General features: G+C 38.4%; 1 protein-coding gene across 1 annotated transcript in view; it reads left to right on the forward strand.

Annotated features, from left to right (window-relative positions):
- Positions 1–15,836, forward strand: part of cysu (Curly Su) — a 207,826-nt gene that overhangs the window by 160,051 nt on the left and 31,939 nt on the right. The window contains exons 7-8 of the mRNA XM_069836400.1: positions 13,595–13,768; positions 14,937–15,015. Coding sequence (XP_069692501.1) covers positions 13,595–13,768; positions 14,937–15,015 — 253 coding nt within the window. The remainder of the gene's footprint in view (positions 1–13,594; positions 13,769–14,936; positions 15,016–15,836) is intronic.

The raw sequence follows: 15,836 nt of genomic DNA on the forward strand, positions 1-15,836 counted from the left end.
CTAACCGGATATTGTAAAATCAAACTCTTGGTTTAGTCACTGTAAAAGTAACTTGCGATCTTAAAAATGGTCCTAACATGTATATACTGTGTAACAGACCTTCATTACATTACATACAAGTCTGTAAACTACAAAGGCTATGCATAAACGGCGAAGAGTGCAAGAAATAATGGCAGAAAAAGCTACGGTATTTATTTGGTCACATCGTGGAAGACCAGATCCACGCGTAGGCTTCAGAGGTCAAGAACCCATACCTTACAACGTGACAGGGACACATTATTTAAATAAGGAACCGGTTTCATTCATTTTCTGCAGTTGATTCATACTGAAAACTGGAACGCTTCGTCGCAAAAAAGAATGTCGTCGAGGCAAGCTACAGTCAGTCACTCAAACCGACACTGCAGCCCCATATTGTGTGCTACTTATTCGCTTTTAGAAACAACACGACAGAATTCAATTTCATTTAAAATGTCGGCTTTCTTTTATTTATGAATATTAGTAAAGAAAAGCTTATTTCTGAATAATACCTATCTGTTCTCATATCAAAGAGGGAGGGATGTGACAAATGCGTACTGAGCAATGTGGACTATGGTCATAATGTCAGATATGAACAAAACGGCTCCGGAAGTAGACTTCCAGGTATTCTCCTGGCTACATATCCAAGAGTTCAGTTTAATACAGCAAGAGCTGAAAGGTCGACTACTTCATTATGCGTGGCTACTCCAACTGGATTTTTTCTTTTTGTGAAAATATTTTCCTAAGAACCCTGTTCTCAAACACTCTTAATTTCTGTTCCTCTCTCAAAATGAGAGTCCAAGTTTCACAACCATACAGAACAACCGGTAATATAACTGTTTTATAAATTCTAACTTTCAGATTTTTTGACAGCAGACTAGATGACAAAAGCTTCTCAACCGAATAATAACAGGCATTTCCCATATTTATTCTGTGTTTAATTTCCTCCCGAGTGTCATTTATATTTGTTACTATTGCTCCAAGATATTTGAATTTTTCCATCTCTTCGAAAGATAAATCTCCAATTTTTATGTTTCCATTTCCTACAATATTTTGGTCACGACACATAATCATAGCTCTGTCTTTTCGGGATTTATTTCCAAATCTATCGCTTTACTTGCTTCAAGTAAAATTCCCGTGTTTTCCCTAATCGTTTGTGCATTTTCTCCTAACATATTCACGTCACCCGCATACACAAGCAGCTGATGTAACCCGTTGAATTCCAAACCCTCTCTGTTATCCTGAACATTCCTAATGGCATATTCTAGAGCAAAGTTAAAAAGTAAAGGTGATAGTGCATCTCCTTGCTTTAGTCCGCAGTGAATTCGAAAAGCATCAGATAGAAACTGGCCTATTCGGACTCTGCTGCAAGTTTCACTGAGACACATTTGAATTAATCGAATTAGTTTCTTGGAAATACCAAATTCAATAAGAATATTAAATAAAACTTCTAAAATACTTATGTTAAAGAGGCATAATTTAAATTGGAAATATTTAAAGAACCGAGCTGTTAGTAACTTGCCACTGCCCTATTTTAAGCTTTCATACGGACACTTCGCAAGTAGCACACTTACTAACTTGGGCACGCATCCTTGTGAAACGACGTAATATGCATTCTCTTGGCCACTGCCTTTAAACATGACATCCAATTCAATTGAAACAATGGCTGTCGTCGTCATCATGTGAGAGTGAAACCACTGTGCTAGCGGGGCGATCGCAAGACGCTGGCATAGACACAAGCAAAACAAATAAATATCTGGGGCCAACTACAGACAGCGAGCCAGTCGGCTGTAGCCTTTTATGTAACAAACTGCAGTACGTCAAGCAAAGAAAGAATGGCCATTTGAGGTCATTTTATGCGCCAAAGTTACCGGAGGGGGAGATAGGGGACGGATTCTATCACCTATGATAGGTATTTTCACACAGAAAGTTTTAGAATAAAATATCATTTGGTATAAATTTAGGAACAACTGTATTAAATACAATGCTTTTTGCCGATGAGCAAATATTGATCGCAGAATCTGAGGATGATCTACAAATGGCAACTTACCAGCTCCAGCTAATAACAGAAGGATATAATCTAAAAATTTCTCTAATAACAAAAGTAAAACAATGGCTTTCAGAGGGCTTAACCATAGGCGATGTAAAATAGTTATTAATCAAGGAACTATAGAACAGATATCTTCTTTCAACTTCTTAGGCTGCAATATATGTTATTTGGGTGAACAGGATATTAACAGTAAGTTGAGCAAATTCCAACAGATGTGTGGAACAATAAGAAGAACTTTAAGAAATAAAACACAGCGCTCAACACAATTAAAATTTTACAAAACGCTAGCAGTTCCATTATTAACTTACGGCTCAGAAAACTGGTCATTAATCCGCGCATCAAAAAGAAAAATCCAAGTAAGTGAAATGAAGTTCCTACGAGGTGTTGCAGGTTATACTTTATTGGATCATCAAAGAAACGAAAATATCCGACAATTATTAAGTATTTTTAATTTAGAAGAAAATATTAAAAATCAGAAACTAAATTGGTACCAACATATTACAAGAATGACTAATGACAGATTGCCAAAACAAATTATGGATTGTGCACCAACAGGATATAGAAATGTCGGAAGACCGAAAATAAGGTGGACAGATGATTTAAGCCTTCAAGACGGAACAGGCCAATAAGCCTAATCCCTGTAGCTGAAGAAGAAGAAGATGAAGAAGAAGAAGAAGTTTTAGTTCCTCATACAAAAAATATCCGTGCCATTCAGACAGAAACTTCAGTTATGTTATGATGTGAATTATCGTTTATTGACAGTCAGATAAGAAGATAGACTTTGGTTTCCTGCATTGTACTCTAAAAAGTATTGTTTATACGTAATCAGTGACATATATTTCAAACAATTCAGCACTTGGCGATATTGCCAATGATTTGACCGCTCACAATTTGAGAACTACGTGCAAATGAGGTAGGTACCCAAATGCGATCTGCATCGTAAACGGTAGTCTCACATTATTATGGTAATTATTAAGCTGCTGATTTATGCCTATATGCCTATTTTAATCCTTAACCCGAAGGCGGAAGATTTTAGGTTACATATCCATTTTAAGACATTGTGAGTATTATATGCGAATCCTATAGTGCCTATAATTGCCTATTTCACTAATAAATGCCTATTTGCACATAAATGCCTAAAAGGTGCCTAAATATCCGTATTATATATTATACTTGAATTTACTGACCATTCTATCGACATTTTTTGAATCTGCAATTTGTTTCTTTTTTATCTAGCAGAGGGAAGTGATATAGAACCATCGATAATTCTGTGTGTTACGTTTTACTGCCACCAGAGAGCGGAGAAATCGAATAATTTAAAATCAACCAATAAGGAAAAATGTATTTCGAAATCGGCATGAATCATTGTGGTAGTTGACTAGGGTAGTTGTTTTAAACTAAGTATCCGTTTTGTGAGTTTGTGAATTGGGTATGGAGTTGAGTTTTCTGCTGTAATACGTGAAGTATACCGCGGAGATATGCCAAAGCAAAAGTCCTCAGAAGTACTGATTGGAAAATACATTGGTTATGTCGCAGGATCGTAGAAAGGGGGGGGGGGATCACGTGATAGTTAATTACTTAACGAGGCCCTTTTATTTAAGTTATTTTAAACAGTTGTATAATGTTACGTAGACGTAAAATTAATTCCTAACAGAAATTAATGTTTTCAGAAAAGAGCTAAGAAAGCCCAGCCACTAGTCTTTACAGTGGAGCGAGCAGAAGCAGGGGGGGAAATCGGGATGTGACGTAGGCAAACGGACTACAGTACCTGTGCGAAAATATGATTCAATATTGGAAATTTTTGTCACTGGAAAACACGAACATATTTCTGAAACGTACTATAATCACTAACTCAGTACTGCGGCTTTGGTTCTGTGTGGAGGACAGTTGGAACTTCGTTAGTAGAAGGGGTGAGAGTGAAGTACATTCAAAAATTGAAGTAAAAATAAAATGATGTCCCTGTATAAAGATTGGACAGAGGAAGACTGGAAAAGATAGACTATGCAATTATATGCACTTACAAGAGACATTGCCAACTTAAACATTCTCACGAACAAAAATAACAAAGTGACTCAAAACCATTCTCGTAATTTCCATGAACAGTTAACTGATCTGGAGTAAGCAAATTCTGGCCCAAATCCACTGCAATGGCTGTCTCAGTTCCAACGATCCGAGCCAGTTGCACAACCGGGAAACTGAAATTGTTATCCTTTATCAAACTCCGCGAACACGAAGACTTATGTAACTGATCGAGAGCCGCCCGCTTCTCTGTATGCAATATTTTATGCAAACGATGACGTCCGCTCTTTATTACGTTAGTTTCGGTAAATACGTTTCCTGCAGGTACGCTGCGACTTTCACTTCTGGCTCGTTCTCACCCTTCGTGAGAAAATGCAGATCTTCCGCGGCGACGTGACGTGAGAGCCAGTCTGCGGTTTCTGAAAATCTGTAAATATATATGTATACATCTATATATTTACATATATATAAACGTAACATATATAAACGAAATGTTCAACAAATTGTGTTCTTTAAAATCGCACAGATCTGGGTTCAAACCCGGTCAGTGTAAGTCACAATTAATGGTGAACGAAGATTTCGGCAGTTCTTTTACTTCTTATACAGGGACATCATTTTATTTTTACTTCAATTTTTATTCCACCTGAGTTTTTAATGTACTTCACTCCCACACCTTCTACTAATGAAGTTCAACCGTGCTCCACACAGATCCAAGACCGCATATACAGTCATAGTAGCCTTACGGTCATAGTAAACAGTACGTTCCAAAAATATGTTCGCGTTTTCCAGTGACGAAAGAGCTTTCAATATTGAATCATTTTCGCACAGGTACTGTCGTCCATTTGCCTACTTCGTATCCCGGTTTCCCCCACCAGCTTTTATTCGCCAGCTAGTGGCTGGGCTGTCTTAACTCTTTACTGGGAACATTAATTTCTGTTAGGAATTGGACGTCAACGTAATATTATACGCATACAATTGTTTAAAATAATTTTAATAAAAGGGCCTCGTTAAGTAATTAACTGTTACGTGATTTCCTCCCTTTCTACGACGCTGCGACGTAACCACTTGGACGGAAAATAGATGGCATGTCTGAGTAATTTTATCTTTTCGGATCGGGCAGAAGTGAAGATTGAATTTACAGTACGTAAGGTACTCTTTTATAAAGCAAGTACAGAATTATTTCAACATGAGTTACTAGTACGAAGGACGAAACTGGTAATTGGGATTAGGTACAATAGTCTATAGTGCGATAATATGCACATTAGAACTGAAGCCTGTACCGAACTGAACGGCCACCATTTAAAAAAAATGTGTTTAAATATCCATATTATGATTATTTTTCAATTTAACTTCATTCTCTATATTGTTAGTTGGGGGCTGGAGGTAAAAAGACCTTTAGGGAGGCCGAGACGTAGATGGGAGGATAATATTAAAATGGATTTGAGGGAGGTGGGATATGATGATAGAGACTGGATTAATCTTGCTCAGGATAGGGACCAATGGCGGGCTTATGTGAGGGCGGCAATGAACCTCCGGGTTCCTTAAAAGCCAGTAAGTATTATTATTATTATTATTATTATTAATTATTATTATTATTATTATTATTATTATTATTATTATTATTATTATTATTATTATTATTGTCATTGTTATGGTTCATGAAATTTCCTCTCCCGAGGCGCGCCGCACGGCCCACTTGGCTGCGGCTCTTATTCCTGGTGGCACAGAGGAGGAAATAACTTTCTAACACTAGAAATTTAGTTGAACGGACGGACCCACCGACCGACCGACCGGTCTATTTTATGATAACTGCCATAGGACCTGCGGCTGTTCCCAAGTCTGTCAAATCATTTTAATTGCTGCATCCTCCTGTGAACAGAACAGAGTGGCTCTGTTGTTTGGAAAAGTTCTCGTGTGCTGTAGCTTTCCGGAAGAAGAAGATCGAAGGTTCAATATTTGTTTCGAAATCCTGCTTGACACAAATTAATGCTCACTTGATTTCGTCACCACAGAATGACATCATATTACATCTTCCTTTACCATGGCGTCACCTCGCCTCGCCTTTCGTTCATTCATTCATTCATTTTATTCCATAGATCTTACATGAGCAATGAAGCTTTAAGATCTAGAACAAGTCAAAATATTACAATATTACAATTACAATTTTTACAAATTTTTATAGTTTTACAATTTAGTAACTTTCTACATTTTTTACAATTTTGTGCAATTTTTTACAATATTTTGGCGAGATGTAGTGAGATGAGGTGAGGTCCGAGGATTCGCCAAAATATTACCCGTCATTTGCCTTTTGGTTGGGGAAAACCTCGGAAAAACCCAACCAGGTAATCAAATCAAAGGGGTGGGGGGTAATCAAATCAAAGGGGTGGGGGGTAATCAAATCAAAGGGGTTGATGCCAAGGACTCGCCATACACCATCCGGCTTCAGTCCCACGGCTGTGGAAAATCTCGGAAGAAACCAAAGACCAAAGGGGGATCCAACGCAAGTCCGAACGCAGCTCCGGATCAGCAGCCCAGCGAGTCTGCCGACTGAGCTACATCGATGGCTCTACTAAAAGTTTCGCCTTTCGTCTAAGTGACTTCAGGGATTGCCGGACATTATCACAATTTAACATTAAATTAGAAAGAGGTGTTTTATTACATGCATTCGAGTTTTAATAAGTTGCCAGACATGATGCTTTGTACTTCAATCTAATAAATGTTCATAACAATGTAATTTTGTTAGATATTTTTAACTCGCTTGTTTTTTTTTTAACTTGCTAGTATACAAGTATGTCTATAACAGTTCTAATTAAGCTGCCCTTTTGTAGACTGAGCAGTGGCGGTTCGTAGAGGGGCTCAATTATAGAAGTTAAATTGTCAATTTAAATATTACATTTTCGGAAGAAAAACAATTGGGTCGTGTCCTTACCTTACTTATTCGAAGTGGAATTCCATACAGTGTTTCTTCTCACAGTACTTGTTAATGAATAGTTTACTGAAATCAGTAATTTTAGCGAACATTATGTTTTCTATTGAAACATTCCGAGCGCATTTGATCTGTCCTCTCCATACGATTCATTTATCATATATTTATCATTTTTAAGGTTGAGAAATAATGGCAATGTAACTAATATTTTAAGTGCTTTTCATTAGAAGCGTTGACGCGGTTGAAATTAAATGGAAGATACGGAGTGGCAATATTCATGACTAGGTGACTGCGGTGTTTTTATGTTTCAATATATTAGTTGCCGTATTACAGATATTTTAGACTTGGGGAAAATTGTTCCCTCTTTAGCATGTACATAGGATTCACGAAAGGAATTATATGTGGACAAATATATTCGAAAGAAGCCGTAATTTTACACTATCACCCCAAAATATTCATGACGGACTCACTCGAGTTGAGTCTAGACGCGGATGGGTGTGGGAGAAGCGTTGCACTCGTTGTCATGGCAACGTGACGTCACAAGTCGAAAAATATTCGGACTACTAGTCTTTGAGTCCAAGTGTTACTGTGTTACTGCCTAATCTCCTCTACGTATGCTGAACGTGGAGAGAAATAATTTGATACTGAAATTATCAAATTAGAGTTCTTGGGCAAATGCAAATAGAATGTGTTTGCTAATTCTCACAGGGAGGGCGGCGCCCTAGAGCCTTCATTCAATAGCTTGAGTCACTGTTAAATTTTGTCATTAATTACTATTTATTTCTAGTTATTGTACCGGTATTTGCAGTTCTAGTGGTGTGGAAGAGAAGGCCACGATCATGCCGTGGCTGTTTCATCACATGTCAGTGAACCCCTGACTGCGAGTCGTGCTCCCTCCCGGCCCTGTTACATTTCATTCGTGAAACAGATTGATCTGAACGGCACGCCGTCGATGCACGCTCGCTGCACTCTGCAAGCTACACTTTGAGGCGACAGACATGAGTGTGTGACCTATGCGTACGGAACCCCTTGGAAAACTCAAAACGACTGCCGGTAGCAAAAGTAAGGCACAAAAATTACAAACAAAATATAGTGTAAAATCTGCATTTGGGTGCCATTGGCACGGCTTGCCTCATCCAGTAGGCGTTGGAACCAAGTTAAGCCATGTCTTCGGCCTTCGTGGCAGACAGTATAGTTCACAATAGTCATCGATTTATAGTTCAATTGTTCCGTTTAAGTTAGACTACTAACATGGCCTGGGTTGCCAGATTTCCCGATTTTTACGGAATTTCACGAAATTTAGAGAATAATAAACTGAAAAGAGCACAAATGTGCATTGTTTCAACCTTAGTTTGCATTTGCGTAGCCGCGTATTGGCCTTAGTCTTTTTGTGCATAGTTCTATGTGGTAGCGTTCACAGACTTTACTACACAATTCACACACGCATGCTTGGGTTGGGTCGTGATACGTCTTGTTGGTACAGATTAGGTGGTGGATTGCCAGTCTTGTCACGACGTGCCGCAGTTCGAAATTTGGGCTCGTCCAAGTTCGGTCTGTCATGGCTCCGGTGTCGTGAAATTTAGAGAATAAAATTATGTTATTAGCTCCCGCTTTTCCGTCAGTAGTTTTAATTTTGCACGTTTAGTGACATCATGTGACATCGATTGTAACATTAAGTCAGTTCTTTGCACTGAGCTCGATGGTATACCCTTGGCCAGGCCTGCAGAACTCATAAGTAGGAGAACTATGACGACATCCTCACTCCACTTCTATTGGGGATGATCGACTTCCGCGTAGAGTTCTCTCGCCGTCGAAGGTCCATCAGTGGCGGCATGTAATTTTCAGAAAAGATCGTAATAAATTCAATGTTTTTATAATGCGTTAACTCGTTTCAAGATTTACAATTATGCTAGATTTCCTGTCGGTAGTTTCTTTGAGATTTCTTTGCACTTAACCTGCTTTAGATTTTCGAAAACTTTCCTCCTATCATCACCTACGGAAACATAAATTTGTAGCATTTAAGTAATGAACATTGAAAGTCACTATTAATTTCAATTCAAAATGAACACAACGAGTGACGTCCTCAATTTAACAATATATAAATAAATAATCAATATACAGTTCCTAATAATGAATTTACCCGAAAGTTTGTGCATTCCATAATTCTTAATATGGGCTCTGTTGAAATGTGGTTTAATATTGAAATGACGAGTGGAAATAAATTAGATGGAACACAGTAAACAAGCAATTCTTCCGTCTTCAACAACAAAATAACCATATTCCCATTTCCTTTGGAAGTAGTATTTCTTCACAGGTTTAGATTGTGCCATGTTCCAGTTCCTTTAAACTGCAGTACGCTTATCTGTCTGTCTGTCTGTCTGTCCGTCCATCTATCTATTTATTTATTTGGCTGGAGTGCGTTACAATATTGAATGACAGCATTTACATCCGGTCATATAGCTATCACTCACTTATCAACGTACAATTTATTTATCGTCCTATTACTAGTAAAACCAGTTAAGACCAGTAATACAGGGACATCATTTTATTTTTACTTCAATTTTTATTGTACCTGAGTTTTTTAATGTACTTCCCTCCCACCCCTTCTACTAATGAAGTTCAACCGTTCTCCACACTAATCCAAGACCGCATATACAGTCATAGTAGCCTTACCGTCACAGTACGTTCCAAAAATATGTTCGCGTTTTCCAATGACGAAAGAGCTTTCAATATTGCATCATTTTCCCACAGGTACTGTCGTCCATTTGCTTACGTCGCATTCCGGTTTTCCCCACCTGCTTCTATTCGCCTCTGTCTAAAGGCTAGTGGCTGGGCTGTCTCAGCTCTTTTCTGAGAACATTAATTTCTGTTAGGAATTGGATATCTACGTAATATTATACCCATAAAACTGTTTAAAATAACTTAAATAAAAGGGCCTCGTTAAGTAATTAACTGTCACGTGATTTCCCTCCTTTCTACGATCCTGCGACATAACCACTTGGACGGACAGTAGATAGCATGTCTGAGTAATTTTATCTTTTCGGATCGAGCAGAAGTGAAGATTGAATTTACAGTACGTAAGGTACTCTTTTACATGAGTTACTAGTACGAAGGACGAAACTGGTAATTGGAATTACAAACATTAGAACTGAAGCCTGTATCGAAATGAACCGCCACCATTTTGAAAAATGTGTTTAAATATCCATATCATGATTATTTTTCAATTTAACTTCATTCTTTATAGTGTACGCTAATGTGCTGTAGACAGTATAATATACACTGCATAATGAATACGTCCGAATGGACAGCTCAGTTCGTGAGTAAAAACATTCATTGTTAATACTGTACTCTATTCTGATTAAACAAAAACCTAATGAAAATTATCACACTCAAAAGCGTGATATTTCATAGGTTACGTAAATGGATGAACTACTTTTCTTCCTTCCTATACCTAGTAAAGTGATTTGTTTGTATTTTACGCCATCGAACTCCAGTCGTGGAAGGGAGTAGCAACCGTTGATCCAAATGTATAACCAGGTTAATATCAGAAATGTTAGTAAAAATAAAATGATGTCCCTGTACAAGTTTTGTGAGAATTGGAATTATAACTTTATTGATGCACGAAAAATCATAATAAATTTTTCAAATAAAGTAGTTGGTTTGTTGCCTGCATGCAACATTTCGGACTTATTTCATTTTAGTAGAGTACAGAGCACGGAAAGACAAGTCGGGGACTGTACTTAACTTATTTTACACAAAAAGTGGATTTAATCGGCTTTACTAATAATAGGACGATATATACATAGGTAGACCTTCTTACATTATATGCACAATACATTTTAAAATTTATTTTACATGTCGTTTAATTAATTTATTTCCCTCATTCATTTTTCTGTTACTTTCTAAAAGTATGTTATTAAGGATTTTATTATCTGTTCCTTTGTAATTCTTGATAGCGTATTGTATACCTGCCGCCGCGTTAATGCAGCCGACCGTAAATAGAACATCATGACCGCACTGGTAGTAAATGTGGGTGGGGTAAGAAAGGGGAGTAAAGTAGTCGCTCTTGGGAGCTACAGTTCTGCAGCTCTGCCCTTGGCGATTACCATGCTGGCCACTGAGTAGGCCTACCGATCCGTCCGAGGGCGAAAGAACTTTACGGGAATGCGGAATAGTACTACGTCCTACACCTTTTGACTATAGTAGAATGGCCGATACCACGTCGAAACTAGTCACAATGAAAGTACCTTCTTAAGATTGAATATTTAACATAGTGAATAATTAAAAAGTTAGTTCATTTTAACGAGTTTTAACATTTGTTAACATTCGATATGCAAATGTTAAAAGTGTTATGAATCAAGAATGAATAATTCTCTACACACGCAGCACTTCGCCTCATTCTAGTAATGGTTGTTAAGTGTTCCGGAATTGTAGTTCTCAGATATACCTAACAATCCTAAAGGCATGCGCAGACTGAGTTAAAGAAGCCCACGAAATTAAGAAGCTTTCAGTGTACTATTTTCTTTCGGAGAAAGTGAAGGTCTCAAAAAGTAAGGCGGTCTCCATCTCTCAGACTAAAAGATCCGACGTTAGCCTATCGGCAAGGTAACCGTTTTAAATGTCTTTACAGACTTCTTGGTTGGGAAGCACACGCGATGCTGGACTTCTGATTTGTTTTCTGTATTAAAATCATAAACGCTCTGATCAGTACTAAAAGTATCTTAATTTTTAACTTAAAATATCACCTTTTTTTGGGAAAGAATGGATTCATAAAGTAAGGACAAGTATTCTAAATTTTGAAAAATTATTTTTAAAGGATGTCTATTATGAACACATGTCGTTATTCTTAGGGCTTTCTTTTGTAAAACGAAAATATGTTTGGTTTCAGATGAGTTAGCCAGAATATTAATTCTCCAATAATTTAAGTGACCAATGAGAATAAAGGCTAGTACAAAATGAAGATACTCTTATACAATATACAGGATGTTTCAGGAGGAATGTAAAATAGTTCAGGGTAATGTAATTGTGGTTAACCTACTCGATTTAACCTGATGTACCTATGTACCAAGTGTAACGGTTTGGGAGAAATACTAGAGCGTCTTGCGGTTCCATGTACAATAATTGACGTGTTACGCCAGATCTTTTGCACACGGTAGGAACCTGAACACCGCAACACCTGCGCAACACACACAACTGAATATACGTTCAGTGGACATTTAATTCGTGTACTGAATAGTGAATATGCAAACATGTTTTTTATGGATTTTGTGATGGCAATGCATTGGCTGCTGTTGAAGAATACAGACGATGTTTTTCCAATCGAAGGGTTCCTTCTAGCTATGTGTTTTCCCATGTTTTCTGAAACTGGCAAGCTACCAAGTGTTTCATTGAGGTCGGAAAGAGAACCGGTACCGGCATCCGGTACGAATTTACAATTATAGGAATCCATAAGAAGGGCAACTTTAGTAATTTTTTGTACATCTTGATTACACAACTTTTAACACTGTATCACTTCGGAATATGTATAGTAAGACTTTCCTGCGTTAAATTTCAACGTATCTCGTTTACATGTTTCGACCTATTTATGGGTCATCTTCAGAACTGGTCGTTGTTGGTCTTGGCGCCACTTGTTCTGTTTTCTGTGAGGGTGTGTTCCTGTGGTATAGTGTAGAGTCAAAGAGTGAGTGTGTTTTTAAGTTGAGAATTTCGTTGGGGTGTGTTTTCGTGTGTCTGTATATTTCATATTGTTCTAGTGTGTTGAGTTTCTGGCTTTTTGGTTGGATGTGCAGTATTTCCATGTCTGTGTTGATATCTCTGTGGGTGTGGTTAGCATTTGTAATGTGTTCTGCATATGTGGAGGTGTTTTGTAATTTTGTTATGGCTGTGATGTGTTCTTTGTAACGTGTTTGAAATGAGACATCAACACAGACATGGAAATACTACATATCCAACCAAAAAGCCAGAAACTAAACACACTAGAACAATATGAAATATACAGACACGCAAAAACACACCCCAACGAAATTCTCAACACATAACTCAACTTCAAAACACACACACTCTTTGACTCTACACTATACCACAGGAACACACCCTCACTGGAAACAGAACAAGAGGCGCCAAGACAAACAACGACCAGTTCTGAAGATGACCCATAAATAGGTCGAAACATGTAAACGAGATACGTTGAAATTTAACACAGGAAAGTCTTACCATGCATATTCCGAAATAATTTTTTGTGTTGCGTAATTATTTTATTTTCTTACTGAGTTTGTACTTAATTATGAAATAAACTTATTGGAACACCACAAGATACAGCATTTTCAATACTGTATCATATCACAATGTTTTAAAATGTAGAAATACGTACAGTAACATCAAAAACTTTTTCCTTTTTCTCTCCATTTAAAAGTCCGCCCATCATTAACTTCCCAACCGTTACATTTCGGACAAGCGTATATCGGGTTAAATCGATGTAGGTTAACACAAATTACAGTATCCTGAAGTATTTTACATTCCTCCTGTATTTCATCAATCACAAGGAAGTAGGCTATGTTTACTTGAACTAGGCTAATGCTCCGCAGACCCGCTGAACAGGAACGAGCCAGAGGAGTGCTGCCACCGCCCCGACCACCTCAAGAACCCCTACTGCCTGGAGATACAGATCCCCGTCGACGACTACTTCTACAGCCTGTTCGGCCTGCGCTGCCAGGACTTCGTGAGGGGCTTCCCCGCCGTCCGGCCTGGCTGCAGACTTGGTGAGTTCAATTAGTTAGAACGCAAGGGGAGGGTTACCCCCCCTCCTTGAACTTAAAAAAAAATGACATATATACTAGGGTTGGATAAAAAGTAATGGCAACAGTTCGATATTTCTGACATGGCTTTATTCACATTTACGTACTTTCTATATAGTCGCCCCCCTTATTTATTACCTTTTGCCAAATGTTTGGAAGGCGTCGTACACCATCAGCGCATCCATCTTTGTTGATGTTCCGTATTGACCGCCCTAAAGCACGGACAAGTTCATCTCTGGTATTGTACCGGGTCCCTCGCAGTGGTTCTTTCACTTTGGTGAACAGATCGTAATCGCATGGATCATATCGGGTGAGTACGGTGGATGTTCCAGTAGTCCGCGTTTTCCGTCTGCCTTGGAGGTACAGCGTGGTGCAGTATTACCCCATCAATGTCATACGCCACAATTAACATCTCCTTCACAGCACTTTGTGTAGGGCGCACTTTCTTTGGACGAGAAGAACCGGGATGCTTCCATTCATTTGATTGGCGCTTCAAGATTGGTTCATACGAGCGAGTCCAGGTTTCGTCCATAGCGACGATTCGTCCAAGAAAGTCGTCACCTTCCCTTTGGTGTCGGTGCAAGAAGGCCTTCCAGGAACGCTTTAACCCATCGTGCAACTGTGCGATATGGCAACGCTGCATCGCCACATGCTTCACGCAGTCCCTGAAAACATTCTTGTGCACAATGACCTCGTACCATTTCAATTTTGATCCAGGAACGTTGCTCTAGCTTTGTAAGGATGGTCTTAGGGCGCTCGCACTATCCCTATGAAAGTGAACGTTCTACACACTGCAGTAGATTGATGGAGTACTGTCGCCGCTGGCTGCACTAATTCATCTAACAGTCCTTGTTCATGTCCATACAGCTGGCAGCTCTCGAACGCACCATCGTCACGTGACAGCAGGGTTGTCATTACTTTTTATCCAATCTATGTAAATCCCCTCCAAGACTAATATCCACGAGCCGCCACTGAAAAGCAGCTCGCAAGCAGAGCTACAAATTTTCCATTCTACCTTTCATGATAACGCATTTCACACTAACAGTTAAAGATTAAGTTGTTTATCGATGTCCGAAGCTCTATCAACTGTTACATGCACAGAGGTGAAGCAGAATGTATGCTTGCTTTCCAGGTTCACGATCCCAGTTCAACACTCTGACAGGAGTTCTGGACGGCAACACAGTGTATGGAGTAACTGAAAAATTTGCAAGGTTTGTTGACACTTCCTTAAGTGAGATGTTTCTCTGTCTAAATTAAAACTGTAGAGTTTATACGATTCACAGGCTACATATTACATATCAGTCGGTAGCATTTTCAGATGAACACGAATCTGCAGCTGTTAAGAAGAGTTAGTTGTTAAGCTGTGATAATATTAGCTTAGGTTCGAATACTAACTACTTTCTATATGATTCTCTTTTGCTCATTATATCCTCTTTTTACACTTCAAAGATGTATATAGCTTCCTGAGTCCTGAAACATTTGTTGTTTAATTTTTAAAGTTACATATAATTCTACACTTCAAAAGAAAAGTCACTGCCATGAGGAAATATGCTGAAACAATTCTGTAGGTTATAGTTAGGACACAAATGCATATATATATATATATATATATATATATATATATATATATATATTAGTCATTGTCCAGTAATGATCGGAAAATCTCAGTTAAGCTTTGAGCGCTAAGCATTTCAAACTTTCAATTGCGTCTCCTGCAAAATGTGTTCCAAATGACATCCATCATTCTTGCAGTGGACTCTTCACATGCTATACTTCGGGTCTCTGCACATACACCTTATAGCAATCATTTATAGTATACTATACTCTCAGGTCTCAGGGAATAGGCCATTCGTTACCGCGTGGAACCAAATGCATGCGTGCGCCGTAGCACATAGTAGGGGTATATGAGCTATCTATCTACATACAAGTGGAAGGAAAGCTTTCCAGTCCACTTTCTTCTTCCCCTCACCCGCAAGTACGCTTCACGAGATAACGAATGGCCTATACTAAAGTCCCGTCACTCTAATTTCCG

The sequence above is a fragment of the Periplaneta americana genome, chromosome 9 (assembly GCF_040183065.1).
Source record: "Periplaneta americana isolate PAMFEO1 chromosome 9, P.americana_PAMFEO1_priV1, whole genome shotgun sequence".
NCBI classification, from domain to species: Eukaryota; Metazoa; Arthropoda; class Insecta; order Blattodea; family Blattidae; genus Periplaneta; species Periplaneta americana.